This window comes from Charadrius vociferus, unplaced genomic scaffold (assembly GCF_000708025.1).
Source record: "Charadrius vociferus isolate BGI_N301 unplaced genomic scaffold, ASM70802v2 scaffold649, whole genome shotgun sequence".
In the NCBI taxonomy this organism is placed as follows: domain Eukaryota; kingdom Metazoa; phylum Chordata; class Aves; order Charadriiformes; family Charadriidae; genus Charadrius; species Charadrius vociferus.
This window is the reverse complement of record NW_009650124.1, coordinates 71,395-98,203: the sequence shown is the minus strand read 5'-3', so window position 1 is coordinate 98,203 and position 26,809 is coordinate 71,395. Positions and strand designations below refer to the sequence as shown.

At 37.9% G+C, this 26,809-nt stretch overlaps 1 protein-coding gene across 1 annotated transcript in view; it reads right to left on the bottom strand.

The window, feature by feature from the left end:
- The window catches only part of AUH (AU RNA binding protein/enoyl-CoA hydratase), a gene marked incomplete at its 5' end in the record, with an annotated part of 82,495 nt that overhangs the window by 4,309 nt on the left and 51,377 nt on the right, over positions 1-26,809 (bottom strand). The window contains one exon of the mRNA XM_009892388.1: positions 668-855. Coding sequence (XP_009890690.1) covers positions 668-855 — 188 coding nt within the window. The remainder of the gene's footprint in view (positions 1-667; positions 856-26,809) is intronic.

Here is a 26,809-nt window from a genome sequence, read left to right as displayed (position 1 = left end):
GGTAGCAGTCAGATAACACAAAGACTCCTGTAAGAGTCATACTCAAACTTCTTACTAAAATGTTCAAGGTCTAAAGCACAGGAATTTAGCAAATCCCATTTCAATTCTTTTATGAAAGACAGAGATAGGACGTCACTTTGAATGAATGATAATAAGAGCATGATTCTTTCATCAAACTTATACACAAAGGATAGAAAGCAAACCTTCCACTAGTAAGTGGGTTTTGCTTTAATACTGAAATAACATTTAGCTTTACATTTTCAAAATAGGCATTACACTGAGATACGTCTGCTTTCATATGGACCTGTTTGCCTCCCTTTGAAATACTCAACAGCAACAGAATAACCTATTGAGATAATTGCTTTACTAAAAAAAAACAACAACCTTACACTATTTTTTTGTTTAAAACTCGAAAGCCAAAATATGCAATACAGACACAGGTCACATCATGACAATACAAGGATTGACAGAGTTTTTTTGCTTCACTATAAATTACCAAATAACACCACTCAATACCCGAGAGAGAAAACTTCTGATTGCTCTCCACATAACTAGAATGGCTTTTTAATACATAAATTCATGACAGTTTTTCTTAATACAGCTGGGTCTTTTTTAGTTTTAATGTTTGGCAAAAGCTAAAAGCTAGAATCAAAATAATTTTTTTTACCTGAGGTAAAAATTCTCTTGCCAGAGCTAATGCTCTTCTGTATGCAGCATCCCCTGCTTCATTCTGTTCTACCACATGGCTAATCAATCCTATTGATTTTGCTTCCTCACCATCTACAATACGTGCCGAGAAGATTAGTTCTTTTGCCAAAGACACTCCAATTGTGCGAGGTAATCTCTGTGTGCCCCCTGAAGTTTGGAAAAAGAGAAAATGCAATTATTAGTTTCCCATCCATTTATACCACAAATGTAGATGCCTGCTTCAGTCCAAATTATTTTCATTTTTAATTCCATAAACAATTATACGAACATACAGAAATAAAATTATCATACAAAGGCATTCCTAAATACGTTCTTCAGCTTTGAAACTGCATCTAAAATGAATTAAATTTTTCTGTTTCTTAGAAAGACACGCGACTGAGAAAATATTAATAGATTCTGTTCAAGTACAGACAAGTTACCTTATTCATATCAGCCAAAAGCTAAAGAAAAGCTACTTGCCAGTAATTACCATATCCAAAAACTCTGCTTCTTTTTAACAATTTGTCTATTTCTATGATATTAATATCCACAAAATGAACACTTTTGAAGAACTGTACTCAAAGACTATATACTCTAATGATACTGTAGTCCACGCTGAAATTTGCGTATGTTAGGGACAATAAAAACTTGTATGTAAACTAAACTAAAACCACTAGACAAGGCCTTAAAAAAGCCATGGTTTTGTCTCTTCTTACTTCCATATTAATGTTGAAATCTTAAAGCTTGATTACAAAAACTAGGGAAGGACAGTGACAGATGTGGATCAGCAGAGAAAGGTACCTAAATTTAGTTAGCTTTTCTTAATATGTTAAAAACTTCTTTGGCAGATCAGCATTTCAGTAACCACATTAACCAGACATGCAAAGATTGTTTAGTTGGACTAACAATTAACTTTCCAGAACTGACAAACAACAAGAATGTGGGAATAATCATTATCAAAACTGAAGAAGTAGACTCAAATCACAGAAGCAGATGTTTGTATAAAACAGTGGAAATGGCCTTTACCCAGGATAAAGGATTTTGAAAATATACAAGGTCTACTATTTTGACATGGATCTGAAACAAAAATTCAATTTATATAGACAGTCCGTAAGTAAAAATTTCTTTCCAAATAGCTATTTCTGCAAAAGCATGCTAATATATTAAGAAATAAATAGATGTATTTATGCAAGAGGAATATTTATAGGAGGTGGTATAACACAGGATAAATATATGTTCAACTAATATAAAATAGATTAATTTCCACTATGGTGGACTAAGCCAGTATTTTATTGAAGCCATTCAGTTCTCTTACTGATGTTTCCTGAAAATACTTTAAATACATCTCTGAGACAAATAAACTCACTGGAAACAAACACAAAGCTTTTGTGATTTAATGATTCAGCTTTCAACTATTGTTTTTTTATGAATCACAAGCTTCAGTACTACCATATTCCTTTCCATGAACCCGGACTTCCCTTTGAACAAATTACATCATACAAAAATGCAGAAGGTTTGGGAGATTCCTGCCTTATGCCTTTCTAGAATATTACAAAATCTTGATCTATATCAAAAACTGAGATATATTTTCTGGGCCGAAACTGGAGGAATTAGAAAAATGCTTACACTCATAACAGTTAAAATAAAATCTGTAGAACAGGAACCTTAGCAAATTCAAATAATGTGATATTCTATATAGTCCTACCACACTGAGAGGTTTCAGCAAGACTGTCCTTAATGGTCAAGGGCAACAGGCAACTGCAGGAGGAAATCCTGTTCAATAAATTCTGATAATTCTGCTAGTTACACAGCTAAGCCAGTGATAATGCTACGGGGAAAATTTTGTTAACAGCATAATTTCAAGAAAGCCCCTACTACCAGGCATTTTTATGAGAAGGTCTTAGGGGGAGGGGAGACTAAAACAAAACCCCTTGTAAAATCCTATAAATCCTATAAACCCTTCCTATTAGCCTTGGCTACCTCACTGGTGAGATGCACAGAGAATGACTAAAGCTGCAGCTATCAACCTTTATACCAGAACCACATGCCATAAACACGTGAGCTGTGTTTTCAAGAAGCTTGCTGCTTCTGATAATGAGCTGTACCACCATCAAAACATTTACTTTTTTTTTTTCTTCAAATACTGAACATGTCTCTTAATTTCTCACCCAAAGAACCTGTCACACCCTAAACGTCCATCCTTACACACATTTTAAGTGTACATCTGAACACAGCAAGTGTCTACCCTGATTCTCTTTAAGAATAGTTTAATCATAGATTATCTCTTTCACCACAGTAATGGAATCTTGAAAAGCATCAGGTTTGGCTTTTGATTAAAGAAAACTATTTGTCCAAATCATAAGACCTGAAACCACATGAGGCTGAATTTACTGACTCCTCATCTTCTGCTTCTTCCTTGCTTGCTATGCCTACTATTTTTTTCTACTTAATTATCTCCCCTTCCTTTACTGTTTTATCTCTTCAATTACTGCTTTTACCAGGAAATGTTGAAAACAAAATTTAATTGAGCAACAATATTTCATAACTTTGACCAAACAATGGATATGTTTAAGCATGAAATAGTGTATATAGATGAAAAAAGTGTTCTTGCCAGTGTCTTACACAATAATGATTAAAGAGCAAAAAAAGCAGACTATAGTCTATGTTGTTTGGCTGCCCTCTACACCGCAAAGCCATTAAGCAGAAGAGTGTATTCTTTGATTAATATTCACAGAACAGAAGCCAACGGTTCAGTGCATCAATCATATATATTCAGTAGTAGGAATAAAATATATGTACACACAAAAGCAGTAAGACCCAATTAATCAAATGCAAAAACCACACCAAAATACATCCAACACACCAAAGTTACATCCATTTATGAAGAAAAGACAGAGAGTACCCTGCAGATAGATGTTCTGTTTTGGTAATACACAAAGAACATATAATGCCTGCCAACTACAATCATAGCTAAAGGAAGTAACACCCAGTCTTCAAAGACATTACTTAAGCAAGGGATTTCATCTAAATGTAGAGCAGAATTTGATGGAAGAATAGTTGTTTCATCTTCACAAATTTAATGACATGTTATTTCAAGGACTAGTGATCTGGTATTACTCACTGTGTTGATAAAAGTATTTGACATACAGTTGCAATGTAAACGCGTTCTTATCTGAGATGGTACATATTCAATGTAATAATTGTAAACAGCAGTTTCAGATGACACTAGTTCATGTGAAAAAGACACAGTAAATACAAGCCTGCTAAGTTCCGGTACGAAAATTGTTAAACAGTATTTTCTTTCTTTAACAAATAGTTGATTTTGTACGAATATTTATTTACTGCCAGTAATTCATCAATTACAAAATATGTACACAACTGGTTTGGATTAAGGGAATTACGTGATAAATTCCCAAGAGTATATCCAACAAGATGAAGCAACTAGCTTACTGGAAATAGATTCATCATTCTGGCAGAGAATATCTACAGTCAGTAGTTTCTCATAGCTCAAGGCTCTGTCAAAACATATTGGAAAAAATCCTGTTCTGACAAAAAATCCAAACTTTAATTCAGTAATAATCCTGTTTATTAAGTCAAGTAACAATGAGCCTATCTATCCTATCCTTTCTATCACAAGCTTTGTTTGATTCATGTTAGATTGATTTAACTGACAGATTTCTAGATTTCTTCTTTTTAAGACTACTGTGCATTTCTAATGTTTTATTAATAATCAATGGTGAAACCAAAGCCTGTCAGCCACAAACTTTCTAATTATTCAAGTCAGTCAAGAACTGGCTCAAATGTATCCTTGTGATTCTTTGCAGAAAGCTGTAAGGAGTAGATTTTTCTCCTTTCCATTGACACTCAGAAATACAGAACGCAGAAACCTGTTGTTCATAACGCCTAATCCTTAACAATATGAGCCCATAAATAAGATAACATGGATAAAATTATTATCTTAATATGATACTTTTCAGTCACGTAAGTCATATTCCAAAAGTCTGTGTAATAAACATTTTCCACTTTTAAAGAATGTGCCAACCATTGCTAAGTTAAGCAATTTTCAAAATATTAAACACTCCAAAAGCCTAAACACTCTACCAAGACAATATTTAACACCAGGTTTCCAACAGATTATTTCCTGGATTAGGCCTTGATCCTGAAAAATTGTAAAATTTTTAGCCAGCTTAAATCAGGTATAAAACTTTATGGGCTCAAACATCCCAAATCCTTTCACAGACGAAAACATGAAGAGCACAAACTGGATAACCAACTAATAACCGGAAACAGCTCAGACCAGAAAAGACATCAATAAAGATGCAAGAGATGGTGTGAAAGCGGGATGGAGAAGAACAGAAAGAAAACATTATCTCTTCAAGGAGCACTGAGCTGATGAAGAGCAGGCGGTAGGCGAGGCTGCTCTCATGTCTGGCCATATAAGTCGTTGTTTGGAAGAAGAGTGGAGACCTGAGCAAAGCCTGAGACAGTGGCCTGAGGCTGACTCAGAGGTTGCCCCAGGGTCTGTGATGACAGAGAAGTTGTTTGAGTGAGATTTTGTAGCAGGCTGCCAAACGGAGTCGTGGAAGTCTTGCTTGCCAGTGAAACTGAAGAAAGCCCTGTAGGAACGTCAGACACAACCCTACCCAAGGGTGAAGAGGCAGGTTGACCTGCTACCTATGCCAGCCTGGCAGTGGCAAACTCCAGCTCTAAAACTACCAAACTTATTTGCAAATCAGTCCTTAATTTTCACAATCTATTTTATTCACCTGCATCTGTGTGTTGGTTTCTTTAAAAACCTATCTCAAAAAAGCCTAGAATATACCAAACCGCCATGTGTGGGTGGCTTGAAGGTGGCAGCTTGAATCAGAAGAATGTAGTACTTGGTTTGAAGATGTATGAACACTTATGATGCATGAGAGATGGTGTAAATACACTTTCAGAATTCACTAGCAGTTAAATAATCACAGCTTTTATACAGAAAGATGAAATCGTCAGGTAATTTAGAAAAACTGATTCGTTTTCAAAATAAGTAATCTTCTTGTAGACTGAGAAAGGTGGAAGATGGTTTCCCAGAATATGTGAAATAAATGGAACCAAAAAATGCATCTGGAACCTGATTTTTATAAAATGGACTGCACTTCAACGAGGATTCTGCATGTGGTGTAAAGAGCTCACTCCACATTTCCCTCACAAGCATGGTACAACCCACTGCACAGACTCCACTGTCAGACTAAACACTGCTTGATAAACACAGATCTGCATTACCACCCATGGACTCCCAGGACTCATGGTATTAGCAATGCAAACACTGACAATCTGCCCTATTTTTTAAAAAACTGAAATTATTTGAGGAAGAAAAGAGAAATGTCTAAGGCCAGTAATCTACTTATTAACTTTTACTTAAACGTAAACAAATGCAACGAGCTTGAGCGCACACAGGTATTCAGTAAGGCCACATGCCTTCCTATTAGTCCAGATAGGAACTTGGTCTTATTGTCATTTGGGAATGCAATGACAGAAAGTGAACTTAAAATGATATTTAAAAGTACATGCACATTAAAACATAACTCATCTTGCTGCAGATAGAAATTAACAGCCCAAGGAGAAGGCACTTTCCAGTTTCAAAATTACACCCACACATTTATGAAGTCATTACTCGGCCCTAACAACAGGTAGGAGTCTTAGACCAGTCCCACTCTATATGATCCTACTTGAAAATCATGGAGGCTTTATGAATAATATTAGGTAAAAACTTTTATCTAACTTGTATTTTAAATAAATAATTTTATAGTCCACGTTCTTACAGTTTTAGATTGACTATGACAGCTAAAATTAGACTCATGAAAATCAGGACAAAACCAGACTTGTCAAAAACTATCATCATTACATAGGGCAAGTGAAATACAGAAAAATTAATTACCACGTTAGTATCCTATTTTTATTTACATTTTGAATGAGTGTTGAGGGATATTAATTGTTTAGCAGTATCTCCTTTAACAATGAGATCACAGTCCCAAATTGGGACAATTACTTTAGTTTTTAATGGACAGAACTGAACAACAAGCAAAGCAAAAATCAAAAATCTGAATATTCACTGCTTATGAGCACTTCAGTGCTCTCCTTGTGGAGTGCTCTCCATTTTATTCTTCCACACAGCAAAGAAATTCATCACTCTGTGAACCCCGCAAACCAATCCCTATTCCTAACGCTATTCTTTGTCCCACCCTGACTATTATCAAATTAACTTGCTTTCAACTGTTCAAAAATAATGGCCTTTTAAGAATTTACCTCTGAAATTATTAATCTCTGAAATTCTCTGACTTCAGCAGCAATAAAGAAATAAGAATCCGTGCTTACGGGAACAGGAGCCCAGGGAAAACAGCAAGGCCAATGAGATTGTAGGACACAACCCCCCCTGGTTCAGCTGCAAGATCCTAAGAAGGCAGAGCGCTCTCTCTACTGATAAATATATAATATGAACTCATACATATGAAGCATATCCTCCACCTTGAGTAGGATGTCCTCCCAGATGAGGACTGCACCTAGCCTAGTACCAGCTATAACACAATGTCTGTAACATTTTAGAGTGCTTTGAAAAGACAGACTCTACCAAAAAACTGGCCAAATTATTCAAAGCTGGCATTAATCTAACAATCTGCTATGCAAAAAGCAAACTCTTCAGTAAACTGGAACTCAATTTTGAGATACCAAGTCTGATACTCAGAAATACTCCTAACATTTTCAGCTTGATCTGTTAAATTTGTAGCACTATCTTGAAGTGCCAAAATGGCATTCTGTTCTTTTTACTTCCCAGCCTGATCCTTCTATTTGTTATTTTACAGCAGTAGTTGACACGTGAAGAAATAATCTCTGCTGTTAATAAAAATTCTGTAAGTCACACGAATAATTGAAATATTATTTTTATTTGTGCATGTTAATTTGTATTCTGAATGTTACATTCTTTGCTATTCCTTGTAAGTATATTACCTATATGAAGAATAGTTAAAACTTCTATTAAAAATTAACAATTAAAATAAACTCATCACAAGTGTAAATATAAATACGCATACAGACTATGTTATAGGATATTCTTGATGTGTATATATATATCTTCATTCTCACATGGATATATGTAAAATACTTTTCAGTCATGGAAGTCATATTCCAAAAGTCTGTGTAACAAACGTATTTTCCACTTTTCAAGAACGTGCCATCCATTGCTAAGTTAAGCAATTTTCAAAATATTAAATGCTCCAAAAGCCTAAATGCTCTACCAACACAATACTTAACACCAAGTTTCCAACAGATTATTTCCCAGATTATTAGGCCTTGATCCTGAAAAGTTGTACAGTTTTTAACTAACTTAAATCCAGGTAGCAGAGACACAAGCAGCCGTAGTGATTTTAGCTTCAGGTTTTTTCATGCTCAATACCTCCAGACTGGCTATCAAAACCCTAATATCAGTGAACCGACACCTAAGAAACTGCAGTTTAAGTGACCTGAACATACAAGGTTAGAAGCCTGTGACATGGGCTGGGAGAGAAGCTACTTTTCCAAAGCCTTTACTAATTCTACAGAAAACTTATTTATTCACTACACATACATGATTCAATCCCTACTCAGCTATACAGAGAGCAGCAGATACCCTCCAGATTATACAAAAGAATGGGTACTCAAAGACTGAAAGGTTACAAACTCAACATAAACAAAAGCGACTGGAAAAAGATCCAAATTTCTTATTTGTTCATGTCCTTGTCAGGAAATCACATCTCCTTACTACTTTCGACTGACCCTTTGTTCCATATAGTGCTGTTCAGGATCAACTGAGAGAGGGCAGGTAGGACTAGCACATTGTTTTGAGTTACACTACTATTAAAAGGCCAGAAAACAGTTTGGTACATTTAAAATTACTCTCCTTCCCTCACTGATAAATACTTTTTCATTTAATTCACATTTTTAACATTTTGAGAATCAGAGTTTTTAAAACATTACAGCCCAAATTAATTAAAAATTTTCACTTCAATATGTATATAATTTTATGTAAAGATATGTAACAACTTTAAATGTATATGGGACAGATCTTCTACTAGGGAAGTTCCCGCGCAACACTGGACCTACCCCAATAAGTGCAAACTGTCTTTGCGATTACTTAGATGTTTTTCCTTAGCAGAAGACTACAGCTCTTCTATCACCTTCTGGTCAATTTGTAGTTCCTCAAAAAAACCCCAAAGCCAATAACTGACAGGAAATCAACAAAGACAGAGATTAAATAAGTGATTATTCCCAGGCTGTAGCTCTCAAGACTGTTACGACACTAAGGAAAGGAATTACATTAAGAAAAAACCTTTTATATTCCCCTCACTACTTACAGCATGCAATGCAAAATGGTTGTATGCAATGGCAAGTTGTTCTCTATAGATGGAGAAGCTAGTGCTAATAAGATTCTTCTGTCACCTAATCACGCACAGATGAGTTGGCTTTCAAGGACCTTTATAGTTTTAAGGATCAAAGAAATTAGATACTAATTTTATTTTCCTTACAACCTAGATCCAAATTCCAAGAAGAGAGACATTTGGGGCTGTATGTGCAGGAGGTAATGAAGAAATGAATCTGTATCAGCAGCAAGAGCTAAGATAGTAGCCAGAATCACTGCACTTATTAAAAAAAATTATAAGTATCTTCTAATTAACATCAGTCATTAAGAATAGTTTTTAACAAACGCTAAGGATCAACAAGATAGGGAGCACCACACACTTCTCACTCGCTGGCCTCATCCTGTTCTTCAGGCAGGACCACTCTGATGTGAGCAGATCTAGCTGCTGAACCCTTTGTGCTTCTAGGTGTGGCTATAGCCTGGTTGCTGCTCCTAGTTCTGGATCTCTCAAGGCAGTCCTACATGCACACCCTTTGACCCCTCTCTGGCAGCAATCCACCTGCTTGATTAGAGTCAGTGCTAGAGCTCTCCCAAATCCACAGCAGTTTAGGAACATTTTACTGGAGCCTGGAGACTTCAAAAGCTCTATTTCTGCATTAAGTCCTTCAGAGAATACGTGGTGTTTGAGTAAGAAACTAAAAAAAGAATTTCTTTAATAAAGGACACTTTAACCTTGAAATCCAAAGAGAATCATGGAATCTTTAGAAAAAGAGTAGACATGCTGAATGAATCCCCTTGTAGACGCCATTTGCCTACAAGGCGAGGAATTTGATGAGCAAGCACAAACCCACATCACCTTCACGGCCTCAGTCTCTTTTCTCATACTTTCTCAGAAAAATTGGTATTTTTTAACAGAATTCCCATATCTCTCCCATTTTAAGCCTGAGATGTGTTTCACCCTAAGAACTGGCAGCTCTCTTCCCCAGCAAGCCTTGGTTGTAACATTTATTCTTCTTGCAAGTGGACCACAGAAACAGCTCAGAAATTGAAAGCCTTTATCACACCTCTGTTGTTAACCCTAAACAAAGAGGGCTGTATCTTACCATGCACATATAATTTAAGGCCACACAGCAAGCTGTAGGTGTTCTGTGGAGATACCCAATGGAATACCAAAACCGGAATAAGCTTGCAATGTGTTAGCATGGCCCTTATGCTTTTTATGTCATAAAACCTAAACGTGATTTGAGACGGTCTACATAGCTGTCTCAGTCTCTCTCATCTGGTTGCTTGTTCATGCATCCTTGGGGTTTTTTAAGAGCCTAAAACATAATTTCTAGTGAAACCAAATATTGTACTTAATCTGAAACAAAACATTTTGGTTTTACCACTTGATTTTGATTAACAATTTAGCTCAGCCACTGAATTGAACCAAACCTTCAATTTTTTTAGTAGTCCTACTTACACCTAAAAATGTCTTTTATTAAAGGAAATTTATCCTTCTTCTCCAGTCTCCTGCTTGAACTCACTCCATGTACTATTTCATAACAGTGAGAATTTGTGGCACAGAAACCTCTGGTTGTTTGAACTAATGAAAATAGAACACAATCAATAAAACCAAGACCATTACTATGATGGTGATCTTATATGCCACTGCACTGCACATGTGGAGTATCCTTGAACAACAGCAATTTTAATTGTTTCGCCCTGATAATCCCACAGCCCCCGTAATATGTACATCCTCTCCTTACTGGTTCATTAAAGGGACAGAGGGCCAGGTGCACACCTGTGAGCTCAGGCTAGTAGGTTCAAATCCCACAGACAACCTTCCTCTGCTTATTAGACTAAACATAGTCATGATTCCCCAGAATATTCTGGTTTAGATCATTTTGGCTCCCTAAATATGAGAGCAATGATGGTTTTGAGCAAACATGCTGGATGGGAAAGAGACAACTACTTCCCCCCCAAAGAATAAAGAAACATTTTCTGCAAGTATAAACTACACATAGCTGATGCTTAAGACACATATAAAGGAAGACAGGGTATGGGGAGAAAGAACTCTCTTAAGGAAAAAACACTGGGAAAATGAGTGTAGGGAGTAAACCTGCAGTTGCAGGGAGCTGGAACAGATGTCTGTAACTGGAAGTTTCCAGTGACCCTGTGCAAAGCTCCTGAATTTTCTCTTTTTGTGGCAAGATCATCACAGTATTTCCTAGAAAAGGGGAAAACGAGGGCTTCGTTTAGCTTGGTTCTTTTCTAGAAACACCTAGAAAAAATTCTTAGGACCATCCAAATTCTGTCAGGCCAATAATTACGTTTATCATTCTGTACAACCAAGTAAGCCAAGAAGTTTATTATGAGGACCTCATACTCGCAAGCTAAAAGGAGAATTTCACTGTTCATAATGCACTAACAAGCAGCCATTCCTTCCAGTAGGTATCTATGATATCAGCATGTTGAAAAATTAAACTTCCTTCATCCTCTTTTAGTTTGGATAATTTTCAGCGTAGTCATTTGTATTTCCTGATGCAAAATAATGTTTAAAAAATGCACGAGGGTAGGCCTCTGAGAGACTGAAGTCTGTATTTTTTTGCTTAAAACATTTGACACGTCTGTGTCAAGTACCTTGCACTATTTTCTTTACAGTTTCACAAAACTTCTACACTAAGCATTAGCTGTCAAGATAAAACTCAGATTAAGTCAGTCATCTTTTTAACACTGGTTTCTCAGATCTCAAATTCATATTGAAATATAAAGATCATTAATATAGAGTTGTTAATATAAAGCTACAAAGGATTAATAGCTTTTGGAGCAATTTTTCCTATTAGCTTGTTTTCAGTTGTGTCTTAGAATCAGGGGGAAAAAAGTCATTCTTGGTCAGAAACTGAAAATACATGAATTAAAATGGAGGTAAAGAAGGAAGGACAGGAATCTATTATTTCTGAAATTCAGAAATCTGTAATAGTTGGCTCAAATAAGTCTCCAGAGCCAGATAGGTTCTGTGAAATAATTAAGAAACAGTACTTCATACATCATTTTGTTCAACTTGCTTTGTGGTGAACTATCTTGTGCAGCTGTTCTTTTAAGGCAGACTACACAATTGCCATTTCATTTGTTGAATTTTCTGGAAATTGAAGAAAAATACCAGACATAGAGTGAATTCATTATGAGTTTGGAAGCTATTTTAGTTTCTTACATAATACAGTCATAAATGGAAATAATCAGACTCTCTACTATTATTCAGTAATGATGGATCTTAAAATAGGTAAACTATTCAATTTAAAAACTGAGTTATACTATTCACATCCATATGAAGGATATATTTTTCATTTGTTTCAAATTTAATGTTGACCATAGGTAGAATGGATTTAGGTTTTTGTATTACCTTGGCCTGATACACAGATCCTACTTACTTCAAGGTTTTCAACTCTGTGGCAGTTGAAAATGGGGCCACAGTAAGTTAGAAAGCTGTGCTTCAATTTCAGAGAAGTGTCAGATGTTTAATTCGTCCTTTACACCATCCTTATTGACAGCTCAGGAGTTGGGCTGGTTGTGTTTTCTAAGAAACCCATCAGTGTTCTATGTTGGTAACCATATAGTAGCTTGCCTTTTATATATCATAGTATAAATGATCCATAACTGTATTTTACTTGAGGATTCAGCTACTGAACCTCTGGAAGAAATATGTTTGATTATCTTTTTTGGCATAATCAATTGGGTTTACATATTCTTTTTAGTTGAAACAAAAGATGCTCTGCACCTCAAAACCCTCGAGTAATTAAATTTAATTATTTAGTAGAAACAAAAGCTAGGTTTAATATTTTTGATCTTCTATGCCTCAAAACTCTTGAGTAATAATATTTCTTAAACACAGAAGGTGTCCGTTTGTAATATTCTGAATGGAGTAGTTGGGGGTGGGTGGGTGGGTTTGATGTTTTAATTTATTTATTGACACAAAAAAGGCAAAAACTTGTATGCACTAACAAAAGCATTCCTTCTACTGTTTCCTCCCCCTTAGTAACAGCTAATACTCTGTCAGCTTCCAACATGCAAAAAGACAGGGATTTGTCTAGATTGAACATTAACATTTTCAAATTCAAACCAACCGCTCTAGCAGTACGAAGTAAGTTTAATATTTTCAGTTATCTCATTACATGCATATCTGAGAACAAGGGAAGTGAGATACATCAGAAACTGTTTTGCAGCTTCTGTGGTCATTACTAGTCCAAGTCTGGTAACGACTATGTAACAGGCTAAATTGGCTTTTCTAACAGCAGAAGGGTGGAACCTAAGATGTTACGTTACAGCAGATGTTGAAGTTTCTAAATTTACAAACCTGATTACACCTGTTACAATATACAAACTACACAGGAAAAGTAACTCAGTGTATAGCAACCAGACTAAAGTGATTTTGTTTAAAAAAGGAAAAAAGGGAATGATAGAGACTAATATTTTTGTTAACCACTTAACATTTTCTCTAAAAATGAAGGACAATCAGGAGACGAAGGAACCTGTTGTTTCCTGGATTTTTACCTTGTTGATAAAACAAAGCTATTTATACTCTTTCACTTCACAGGAGTTTTGGAAAAAACAAACTTTTTAACATCACCACAGCATGGGTATCTCTTAGATACTACTGAAATTTATTTCTGTGACACTTCTGTAAGATGAAGTATTATCAACTTCATGTGTTTTTGTGAGAAACACTCGCTCACGGATAAAAATGTAAAGAGGACAAAGTCTTCAAAGCAAAGATAAAAATTTATTCAGGATCAAAATAAACGAGTCAGCTGAGTCAGGTGCATCTCAAAAAAAGCACACTTAGTTACAAAACTTCAGGTATTTATGCCCTCCTCTGATTGCCCAAGATCTGACCCTTTTCCCATAGGTTTGGTACTTTAGAGCACACATTCTTTCACGACCCGTTAGCCTATCACAAACTCAATTCATATTTTTCTCCTTTTAAGGAGTTGTTTTTCTAAGTTACATAGCCCTGCTTGTCGTCGACATACGAAATGGCTGAAACAAAACAATCCCTGAGTTCATCTCTCACAGTTTTTGCATGGAAAAATGCATGATCATGTCCCCAGAACAAGGTGAAAAAATGTACAGGAAATAGGGAATGACGTTCATTTTACACAATGGGGAAACAAAATACATAAAATGTTAAGTACTAGCTAATTAAAGAACCACCTATTCTATGGAAGAGGGTATCCCTGAAAAAATGTGATGATGTAATTTATCATGTTTCATAATGCCTATTTACAGATGACACAATTTCAGTCATGGGGCATTACAGTGACAGTCAAACTTGTTACAGTTTTTCTGATAATTACTGGAAAATGTGCATTCATCATTAATTGAAGTGTTCAGTATAAACATAGTTGTTTTCATTAAGTGGAACACAGGTGGGTTTCCTCTGAAATCAGCTCTGTTTCCTGTCAGTTAACATGCATTTAAGTCCACCAGACTTCATCCTGAGGAAGCTTAGCCATGAGGAGTGTCCAGTCCCACAGACAGCAGGATTGGCAAGCTTATAGCTTTGCAGTAGGCTGACCGAGCAAAATATGTTAGGTCTAAGATTTAAGAAGCTCGGGCCAAAGTGGATGCCCAAGGTCATTAGCCAGAGGAAAAAGCTGGCCAAGGAGCCTGGCAGCTCTTCAAGGTTCTCCCAACACAGGCCCCAGGATCCCCAGCTGCTAGATCAGAAGCTCCAAGGCCCCATTTAAGATGATTCTTAGGCTTTAGATGTGGAGTGGGAAACCTATGTAAGAGGTAGGCAGGTTGTGTAAACAGCTGGATAGGAGTCTAGAAACCCACAGACTTCATACAATTAATTTATTTTAATTTTTCTTCATTTGCTTCTTACCAATTCCTGCCTCAGCTTTATGTGTCAAAAACCTTCCCATTCTTTTTAGCCATACCAGCTATCATTTAGTTGTTAGGTTTTTCAGTTGCCTTTATCTTTCACCACAAAACAAAATCGGTTCTGTATATTATACACAGCTTTGTTTCCATCCAGAAATTATTGTCCATTTTGTCTCTCCATTCTGATTTCTCTATGAGATTAAGCTTGCCTTGTAGGTTCAGTGGTTTAAGTTGAAGGTTAATAACTTTCCTGAGTTCTGGCGATTTATAAGAAATGGGCTGAGGCAGCATTTCACACCATACCGCTCAAACTCTAGAAGTCAATACGAAACCTCTATATGGGGATCAGGTAACAGTAAGAGAGTCTGCAAAAAGAGTAGATGTTAATTATCTCATGGCAGGAGGAGAAATAGCTAAATGCTACTTGGTTCAATTTTCTAGTACCCCCTGCAGGTTAATACAAAGGAGTAGCATTTGGCTTCAAAGTGAATGGCATATATATCCTGCCTAATTAAAATGAAAATAAGACCAAAGGTCTTTTATGTTGTTATTAATATTTAATAAAATATTTCTAAGCTTCTGTGTGAAGTGAATACCAAAGGGAATTCTGACTGTATTTCACCCATCTCCTCAATTTCAGGAAATGATAGTATATTATTCCCATTACCATAGTACCTACTATTATTGTTGGGATTATACTTAATACTCTTCCTTGTTTTCACACTGCCTCACATCTGCATCAGGTTATCCTGACAACTCACATTCCTCTGGTCAAGACAATAAAATGGACTGTTCATCTAATTAACTACTTCCAAGTATTCTATTTAATGTAAATTAGGGATTCAAAACCAAATATTTTGTGAATTCTCTGAATTATGGTGTTATATTTTTCATTTTCTATTGCATCATCTATCTTGTACGTTACATTACTGCATAATCTTTTTTCGTTTCACGTCCACATTAGTTTCCTTTGTATGATATAGTAAAGCAAGCAGATTATTGCAGGCCTGTTTTTTCCAAAATCAAATGCTAAAAAAAGTTAAAATCCAACTAAAAATTAATCTTTAATTTAAAGAAGATTAGCAATGTAATGCATTTACATTTCTATTTATAGGCAGTGCTGGTAGTATCACCTTTATTAATATCACATAAAATTTCCCAATATAGAGCATTATTTTTAATTGAGTATAATCACTCAAGGTTTTTAACTGCTCTTCCCTTTATAAGGATTGCCCAGGAAGCAGTTCATATTCCTGTGCTGTTCATGTAGTGTTTTTTTAATTCGGCCAAAACTACTTCAGCTGTACCCAAGAATTAAACTTGTGCAAAAATGTGTTTTGCTCATATGAAAAAAAAAAGGCCTTAGTTTGAGCCCCTCTAACATCTCTGCTTTGGAATACAGAGTAAAATTTGGCTTGACATTGGTAGCAACATCTGCAGAACATGCCATTTGCAATCCACACAACATATTTGGGCAAGTTTCAGTCTTTAAAGAAATCTCATTATGAACAGCACCAGTAGACGTCCCCTCATGGAATGAAAGAATATACAGAATAATGCATAGCGATAAAGAGCTGGCTTAGAACTTTGCAAGTGATACTGTGCAGTTTTGTGCAAGATTGCATATAATAGCAGTTAATTTTTGAGTGCTTCACTTTTCAACTATGTTCTTCCAAAACACATTTTACGTATGTCTGTATAATCTCCTAGGTGTTGCTCCTGCTCCTTTTTTTTGAGGATCCATGTATGGAACCATATAAGGTATATAACCTTCAGCTGCAAGGTCCTGGATTTCTTACTGCTAAAAGACAGCAGTAAAATTTTCCTACAGTAACATCGAATACCATGTAGAGCGCAGTGCGTGCTGCAGTTACGACTGCTGATGACAGAAGAGTAATGTGACTTGCAGGGTGCCCATACGGGAACATTCTGAAATATTAGACTGATTTATATTAAAATAAGAAAGTCCAGTTTCCCGCTAACCAAGTCCTGAGCTGTGTCTTCCTTCCTCACACTCTCTATCAGCCATGAATCTCCACAAGGTGCTAGGGTGCTTCACAGCTGGCCTTACGCTGTGATGTGGTGGGGACTGCAGCAGCGTCACCAAGAGCACAAGAATAGGCCTAGGTTTTCTGCCCTTCAGCCCTTCAATACAAGGAAAATACTGCTCAAGACTGAACAGAAACAAATGAATGTCATTAAGAAGCTCCAGAAAAATCTATAAATAGCATGTGGAAGACTAAACAACATTTTTGCCTCATTCTTCACTGGCAACCTCGCACCCCACACTTCTCAAGTGGACAGACTGCAAGATGAGGACTGAGGTAGCAAAGTCTCTCCCACTGTAAGAGAAGACCAGGTTCATGACCACCTGAGGAACCTGAACATACAGAAGTCTATGGGACCTGATGAGATGCATCCCAGAGTCCTGAAGGAACTGGCTAATACAGCTGGCCAAGCAACTCTCCATGATATTTGAAAAGTCATGGCAGTCAGGTGAAGTCCCCAGTGACTCGAAAAAGGGAAACATTGCACCCATTTTAGAAAGGGTAAAAAGGAGGACTGTGTGAACTACGGAGCTGTCAGCCTCACCTCTGTGCCTGGGAATATCATGGAACAGATCCTCCTAGAAGCTATGCTAAGGCACATGGAGGACAGGAAGGTGATTCGAGACAGCCAGCATGGCTACACCAAGGGCAAGTCCTGCTTGACCCAAGCTAGTGGCCTTCTATGATGGAGTGACTATATCAGTGACAAGGGAAGAGCTACGAATGTCATCTCTCTGGGCTTCTGTAAGGCCTTTGACTTGGTCCCCACAACATCCTTCACTCTCAATTGGAGATACATGGATTTGATGGATGGACTGTTTGGTGGATGAGGAACTGGTTGGATGGTTGCATCCAGTGACCAACAGCTAAATGGCTGGATGGAGACCAGTGACAAGGGGTGTTGCTCAGGGGACTGTATTGGAACCAGTAGTGTCTCCTATGTTCATCAATGACATAGACAGTGGGATCAAGGGCACCCTCAGCAAATTTGCTGGCAACACCAAGCTGACTGGTGTGGTTGACACGCCTGAGAGACTGGATGCCATACAGAGGGACCTGGACAGGCTCGAGAGGTGGGCCTGTGTGAACCCCACGAATTTCAACAAGGCCAAGTGCAGGGTCCTGCATCTGGGTCCAGGCAACCCCTGGTATCAACACAGGCTGGGGCATGAAGGGAGAGAAAGGAAAGAGGAGAGGAGAAAGGAAAGGGAGAGCAGTCCTGCAGAGAAGGAACTGGGGGTACTGGTGGATAAAAAGCTGGACATGAGCCAGCAATGGGTGTTCGCAGCCCAGAAAGCCAACTGTACCCTGGGCTGCATCAAAAGAAGTGTGGCCAGCAGGTCAAGGGAGGTGATTCTGCCCCTCTACTCTGCTCTGATGAGACCCCACCTGGAGTACTGAGTCTAGCTCGGGAGCCCTCAGCAGAGGAAAGACATGGACCTGTTGGAGCAGGTCCAGAGGGGGGGCCACAAAAATTATTAGAGGGATGGTACCTGTCTCCTGTGAGGAAAGGCTGAGGGAGTTGGGGTTGTATTGAGGGAGCCTGAAGAGAAGATTCCAAGGAGACCTTATTGTGGCATTTCAAACACTTAAAAGGGGCTTATATGAAAGATGAGGACAAATATTTTAGCAGGGCCTGTTGTGACAGGACAAGAGATAATGTTTTTAAACTAAAAGAGGGTAGATTTAGACTAGATGTAAGGAAGAAATTTTGCTCAGAGAAGTTGTCAATGCCCCATCATTGCAAGTGTTCAAGGTCAGACTGTACGGGACTCTGAGCAACGTGATCTATTTGAAGATGTCCCTGCTCATTGCAGGGGAGTTAAACTAGATGAACTTTAAAGGTCCCTTCCAACCCAAACTATTCTGTGATTCTATGATTCCAAGGGTAATGCTTAGTCAAATTTTGGACACCAAAATGTATCTCCTTAAACATAAGGTCCTCTGTAAAGTCCTGCAACATTCCCAGACCAAAAAGTTGGTGGGTTGTTTTTTTTTAATAGCCTACATTTCCACTTAAATTCCAACTAAAATTATCCTGAGAAACTCACTTAGCATTAAAAATTTCAGCCCAAATGACTGGATCTTGTCAGTTGTATAAACCCATCCCAAGACACTTGACAAAGAAATTCTTATGCAAGGTGCATGTTCTTGGGAAGCCTCTGAGAAACAAGCAGATACTGGCACTATGCACTGAATGGAGATAGTCATATTTATATATATATGTATAGAGATGTATAAGTATGTACAGACACAGCACTGGATCTCTGTGTTTACTTAATAGAAATACTCATCATCACAAGTTTTCCCATAATGTTATTCACATCCTTCCAGGCCTGAACATATAACAGCCTGCGCAACATACGCTACTCAGGAATACCACTTTATGTGTTTAAAAGCGTGTCATGGTTTCAGCTGAGATAGAGTTGATTTTCTTGCTGGCAGCTGGTATAGTGCTGTGTTTTAGATTTGGGATGAGAATAGTGTTGATAGCACATTGCTGTTTTTAGTTGTTGCTAAGCAGTAAGGCCTTTTCTGCTCCTCACTGCCTCTCCAGTGAGTAGGCTGGGAGTGCACAAAAAGCTGGGAGGAGACACAGCTGGGACAGCTGACCCCTACTGACCAAAGGAATATTCCATACAATATGATGTCATGCTCAGTATATAAAGCTGGGTGAAGAACAAGGAAGGGGGAGACATTCAGAGTTACGGTGTTTGTCTTCCCAAGTAACTGTTACATGTGATAGAGCCCTGCTTTCCTGGAAATGGCTGAACACCTGCCTGCCAATGGGAAGCAGTGAATTCCTTGTTTTGCTTTGCTTGCATGCACGGCTTTTGCTTTATTTATTAAACTGCCTTTCTCTCAACCCACCAGTTTTTCTTATTTTTCCAATTCTTCTCCCCATCCCACTGGGGAGAGGGAGAAGTGAGCAAGCAGTTGCATGGTCCTAGCTGCTGGCTGGGGTTAACCCATGACAAAGTGTTAAAATGATTGAAGACAACATGACTAATTCAGTACAGTTTTTTTCTTTAATACTATTCAATCGATGTTATAAACATGATACATAGGTATCATAGAATCATAGAATGGTTTAGGTTGGAAGGAACATTGAAGATCATGAAGTTCCAACCCCCCCTGCCTCCCACTAGACCAGGTTGCCCAAGGCCACATCCAGCCTGGCCTTGAACACCTCCAGAGATGGGGCCTCAACAACCTCTCTGGGCAACCTGTTCCAGTGCCTCACCACCCTTAAAGTGAAAAATTTCTTCCTAATGTTTAATCTAAACCTGTCCTCTTCCCATTTAAAGCCATTCCCCCTCGTCCTATCACTACGTACCCTAGAAAAAGTCCTTCCCCAGCTCTCCTGTAGGCCCCCTTTAGGTACTGGAAGGCTGCTATACAGTTTCCCTTGAGCCTTCCCTTCTCCAGCCTGAACAACCCCAACTCTTTCAGCCTGTCTTCATGGCAGAGGTGCTCCAGCCCTCGGATCATCCTCATGGCCCCGCTCTGGACTCGCTCCAGCAGGTCCATGTCTTTCTCATGTTGGGGGCGCCAGAGCTGGACGCAGTACTCCAGGTGGGGTCTCAGGAGAGTGGAGTAGAGGGGCAGAATCACCTCCCTTGACCTGCTGGCCACACTTCTTCTGATGCAGCCCAGGATATGGTTGGCTTTCTGGGCTGCGATTGCCCGTTGCTGGCTCACACTGGGCTTCTCATAAGTCAGTACCCCCAGGTCCTTCTCCTCGGGGCTGCTCTCAATCCATTCTCTGCACAGCTTGTATTTGTACTTGGGATTGCCCTGGCTCATGTGCAGGACCTTGCACTTGGCCTTGTTGAACTTTATGAGGTTTGCACGGGCCAACCTCTCCAGCCTGTCCAGGTCCCTCTTGATGGCATCCCTCCCTTCCAGCATGTCTACCTCGCCAAACAGCTTGGTATCTTCGGCAAACTTGCTGAGGGTGCATTTGACCCCACTGTCCATGTCGCTGACAAAGATGTTGAACAGTACAGAAGGGGTAGAAACAAAGATCTAAGAGCACATCTTTCATTAAGAAGAAAAAGCAGTTACCTAGCAGTTCAGTAGGCAACATGAAATCTGCCTCACTGCAGAGGACCCGCTGCAGGGATTCTTCTCCCATCAAACTGCACTTACGCCCTTGAGCCATTTTAAAGCACCATATTAAATGAAGCCCCAGATACATATAACCCTGGTAGATTCTAAATGCTGAAAGCTATGACGATCATACACGTACGGTTTTGCGTATGTGCAGCAAAGCCATTGCCTCATAATCAGTGCACTTTCACAGTAGAGTTAGTTTGGTCATGCCCAATGAATCCAGCGCAGCTGGTGCTGGACCGAATATTCATGTACAATTTAGCCACATATACTCAATAGCCACTTTTCTAGAAGTTGAACAACCTCCATTATCAAGCCTCTGAAAACTATTCAGATGCCAGAAAAACACAGGAAAAGCCATGTTCCATACACTTTTATGTAAGGTCAGGTTCTATATCTTGTAACACACAACAGAAAATACCTGTTAATCCTATCTGTACTACAATGAAAGCTACTCCAGAGCTTCAAGCAATGCCAAAACACTTACACCATAGTTCGTGCTGAAGTGAAGCTCATTCCACTTGAATTTCACTACACCTGTTAGTCAAAGAGGTATTCTGAACAGCTCACTGTCTCACCTGGACTCTTATTTTTTTTCCTCAAATCAGCTTACACATGCTAACCTGTAAGGCCACAGAGACACAAAACACAACACAAAAGAAATCTGACAAAACCAAAATCAAGATGATGTTTAAAAGTTAAGATTTTTACACTTGCATCATTGATTACTGTACTGTATGAACTGCAGTGCAAGTTTACCTTGAAAAACACATTTTCTGCTGGAATTTATTTTTACTTAACTAAAACCTATTTGAGATGTTAGAACATAAACCCCAAACTGCATAAAAGAAATATGTTTACATTAAATGGTGTGTGAAATATGATCATATAGTTTTCCCTCTAACTCAGAATAGCTCCCAAATGTTTTTGTTCCTAAATAAACAGTAATCACATTACTTTTTAAAACAATAACCAGTAAAACAACGCCCTAATTTCTTCTATCTTGCATCTCAAGACAGATAGCAAAAAAGAGACTTTATTTCTATGAAACCACAGCAATGAAATCTAGACAAAATGAACTGAAAGCTTATTAACTCAGAGTGCTCTGATGAAACTTAGCAATTCTCCTCAGCATTTTATTCCAGTTTGTTGGTTATTGCTTTTTTTTATTTTTTTTTTTTTTCCTGTGGGTTCTTTTTAGCCTCTTATTTGCTGCATGCTATGCTGTGGCAGGATATAATTTCAAACAAGTCCTGCCTGAAGACTTTTTTTTTAGGCTTACGACCCAAACTCTTGAAACACTCTATCTATTAGATTGCTGCTTTCTTCTGGAACTTTTTTAATTAAACTCCTAAGTTTTATTTGTATTGACCACAGATTTATAATAAGATTATTTCATATTTATTTTTAGGTTTTAAAAAAAAAGTGCTTAGACAGAAACCCTAACCTACAAATGCTTAGTTAATAATGGAAGCTATATTAAATATTTAAAGAATGGCATTGATTCCCAGTAGATGGGCTTACATTGATTAAAAGCCTCTACAGTGACGTTATCAGCCTCATTATCTGGAATAAATTTTGTTATCGTTTCTATTACAATCTGGTGCTTTCAAGGGTATAGGAAATAAGCAGTAAATATTTACTTATACTACTACTACAACTTACACTATTTACTACTCCTCCTACTACTTATACATTTACATTTTGATGTAAAACCTTCAAACCAATTTCTAAATCTACTACAGATTTTTTTATTAATATAGCTAACAGAGACAGCTCAGAGGAAGGCCACAAAGATGATCAGAGGGCTCAAGCAACTCTCCTTCAAAGACAGCCTGAGAGAGTTGGGGTTGTTCAGGCTGGAGAAGGGAAGGCTCCAGGGGAAACTGTATAGCAGCCTTCCAGTACTTAAAGGGGGCCTACAGGAAAGATGGGGAGGGACTCTATCAGGGAGTGTAGTGATAGGACAAGGGGTAATGGTTTTAAACTGGAAGAGGGTAGATTTAGATTAGATACTAGGAATAAATTCTTGATGGTGAGGGTGGTGAGACACTGGAACAGGTTGCCCAGGGAAGCTGTAGATGCCCCATCCCTGGAGGTGTTCAGGGCCAGGCTGGATGGGGATTTGAGCAACCTGGTGTAGTGGGAGGTGTCCCTGCCCATGGCAGGGGGGTTGGACCTGGATGATCCTTAACATCCCTTCCAGCCTGAACTGTTCTATGATTCTGTGTCAATTTTCTCAGGATACATTGGAACAAAAGACGTTCAAGCTTATTTCTCAAAAATGAAATGTGACAAGTCATCAGTCCATAACATGCTTTATCACTTCTAAGATTTTTGGGGGGAAAATATAATTAAGTCCTCTTCTCCTTTAGGAAAAGAAATTGTGGGATGGGAATATTTTGGAGGATAGAAAGTGGCACAGATGGCTCTGAATGACATTAGTTCGTAGTTGAAGGCAAGCAAGTGCAAAGCTTTCCATGGAATCTCATGTCCTCCTCTGAATTTCTTAAAGCATCCAGAGAGAGGTAAAATCCACTCAAACTGTTCTTTGTTTTTTCCTTCCTTATATAGCGGTCCTCTATCATACTGTTACCCACAGTATTGCTTCTTGCAATAATCTGCCTTCTTTTTCATAGAGAAGACACTACACCACACCATTCTCTCTTCATTGTGCACAGCACTCCAACCAGAACCAGTGTCATGGCTTATTCTGTGAAACACCTCAACTCAAATAGTGATTTCATTGTACCATTTTAATACTCTCAGCTACAGAAAGTTAAAACAGAGTGAAAAAAGTTATAACTATTTCTTTAACTTATTAAAAGTGAAACAGAAGATTATTTCACTTGCAGTGTACTTTCCAAAATGTATTTTGAAACACCAGCACACTAGAAAATCTACTGTGTTTTTTAACTGTATGAGGTTGTACTTCCAAACTTAGAAAACCACAGCTGCAACAAATATATAATATACACACACATTACGCATATACACATACTTAAGTAACCTTAACATAGCATTATCGATTAGGTGTGTACAGAGCTCTTTCTGGCCTTCTGAAGCTCTTTGTGCCAAAAGGAAATAATCATTTTTATTGTTATTCATAAACAAACAATGGCTTATGTTTAAAGCAAATTATAGAACCTTACACAGAGAAATGTAATGTCATATTTGTACTTATTAAGGGCTATTATCCCTTGAATCTGCAAAGAACATCAGTGTATGACATGAGATGTAAGAAATATATGGATCTGCATCTCAAGGAAATCAGTTGGTACCTTATATTCAAAACAACTACTTGCCTTAGCAACTTGCTGAATTGAAGCTCTACATTACAATAATAAAGACCAACTTTTCGTCATGTCCTCTCCTTGACACAGCACCATGGGTCTTTTTCAAAGAATACCGACAGTCTGCTTCAAAACGTGAACCTTATAGATCACAAATAACATAAAAGTCCTCAAATGGAAAATAAGTAAATTCCAACTGGAAAACTGAAAATATGTCAGCAAATCCTGACTGTAATAGACAATCCCTTCTCCTGAGCAGAGTAGTCCCTTAGAGAGTTTCCTCAAAAACCTTAGCATAGAAAGGTTCGCACTTGAACATTTGTGTCCATCTAAGCATTTCACTTTCATTTCTGAAGTTGAGATGCAACGATATGCTCCAAAACTTTGCGCTCTGATTCAAGACAAAAATAGCATACGCTAACGTCATACTCAAATATATCAAGCCACTAGTACAGTCTTGCCATATATTTATGTTAAAAACATGTATCTACTCGTTATGATGACCTTTCATGCTTAAATTCTGTATGTGTCATAGAATTTGTCAGCACTGGGGGCTTTCCAGTTATATTATTATTAAAGTGAATGGAAACGGAAACTTAAAAGGGCAAGCTCAAGATAACTTTGGGCACAGTGATACATGTTAACAAGAGTTACTAAATATCTTCCAGAATAAGTTATACAAAGTGCGTTTTCCTATTCAGTACAATCTGCAGTAACACAGTTTGATGATAAAATGTCACCCATCTGCATGCTTCTAAACGCTCCAATAGCCCCCTGCATGCCAAACACCTTCTCTTCAAACTTTTAGCTTCTGTTGACACCTCATTAGAGAACATTTTGAAAATTCCTCTGTTTTGAAATATATGCGTTTTGAAACACAGAGCCTCTGAAACATTTTTTTGCAATTCTCTCTTCGTTTTGGATATGAAGTTTATCTTGCATCTTTTAAGTATAGTTCTGTACACCCAAGAAACAGCAAAGCCCCCCATGACAATTCAGTGAGCACCCTGGACCCTTCCTAGTCTCCTATCAGGTCATATATATTGATGACAGGGCTGAACTAAGAACTTTAAGGTCTCTAAAATCCATTCCTCTGCAAAGCCTTGGCATATGATTTTTAGGCTTGTCACGGCTGAGGTGTCAATCTCAACCAAACTCCCTGATGCAGAGCTAAGAAATATTACAGCTTCTACTATGAATTTAAGAAGATTGTAGACTTTACAAGGAAAAGTATTAGTCAAGCAGCTAGGACACCTAAACAAATAATGGTGGGCATTAGCTTTCGCCAGAGGAGGGGGCGGGGGGGCAGGAAAGATGAAGAAGAAAAAAAGGAAGAAAAGAAAGAAAACCCTCCATCTCTGCACCAGCATCTTTGACGGTATGATGCGTCTCGATCCAATTCTGCTTAGGAACTCCTTAGTTTTTCTCACAGCAACCTTGTAGGTCACTGCTCATCTCAGAACTCAGCACTGGTTGCACAGCAGGGAGTGCCTTAGAGGCGCAGCATAGGTCAGGATGCTCAAGCCGCACAACTGAGAGCCTATTTGGGCTGATGGGTGGGTCAGGAGCACTGAGGATCCAGAACTCAGAGTTGTGCTGAAAAGTCTAAAAGCTTGATGCATCTGATCCAGCACCGGTTTTCAATTCTCTGATAAACTTGCTGCAGTTTTTCCATTCCCATAGATAACTTCTGAAATCCTAATTTTAATTCTGAAACATCATGACTCTCTCCACAAATTTTTAAATTCTTTCCCTGAAGAAATACTCTTTTGACTTGTGCTACTTAAGAAATCAGTTTTCCTACTAGCTGGTTATATAGCATTTTCTACTTTTGATAATGCTATCTCACAGTATATTGAATTAGGTAATTTTAATTAAAATATGCCAAACTTATTTAAGAACTTGCAATAATTTATACTATAGAAGACAATTGCCATGACTTCTTTTAAATCCCAACAGTATCAATTTCATCACAGATACTGCATATAACTCTAAGGTTTATAATAGACATATTGCATATACTCATCTACTACATATATAAAAGTAGTTTCTACAGAAAATCAACAACTGAGGGGATGTTTTAGATAGCTGTATATTATTTGTATCCCCTACCTGTCAAAGATTTTTCTCATGGTCGTTACAATTGTTGCTGCAGTGTATTTTTTATCTCTGAATGTGACTTCTAAAATTATTCTTATAACTCACACAGGAAACAATTAAAAATGGATATGTTTTCAAAAGTATCAGGACTGCAAATGTTGAAACACAAACTGGGATTTCATAGAGGCAGATGTCAGTATTCTATCATTCATTTACCTCCTAATTCAGAAGTCACTGATAGGGTAACTGAACAGCAAAATTTTGGACACCAATCTCTTTGTTATTTCATCTCTAAAGTTAACTTACCCAAAAAGAGATTATTGCAG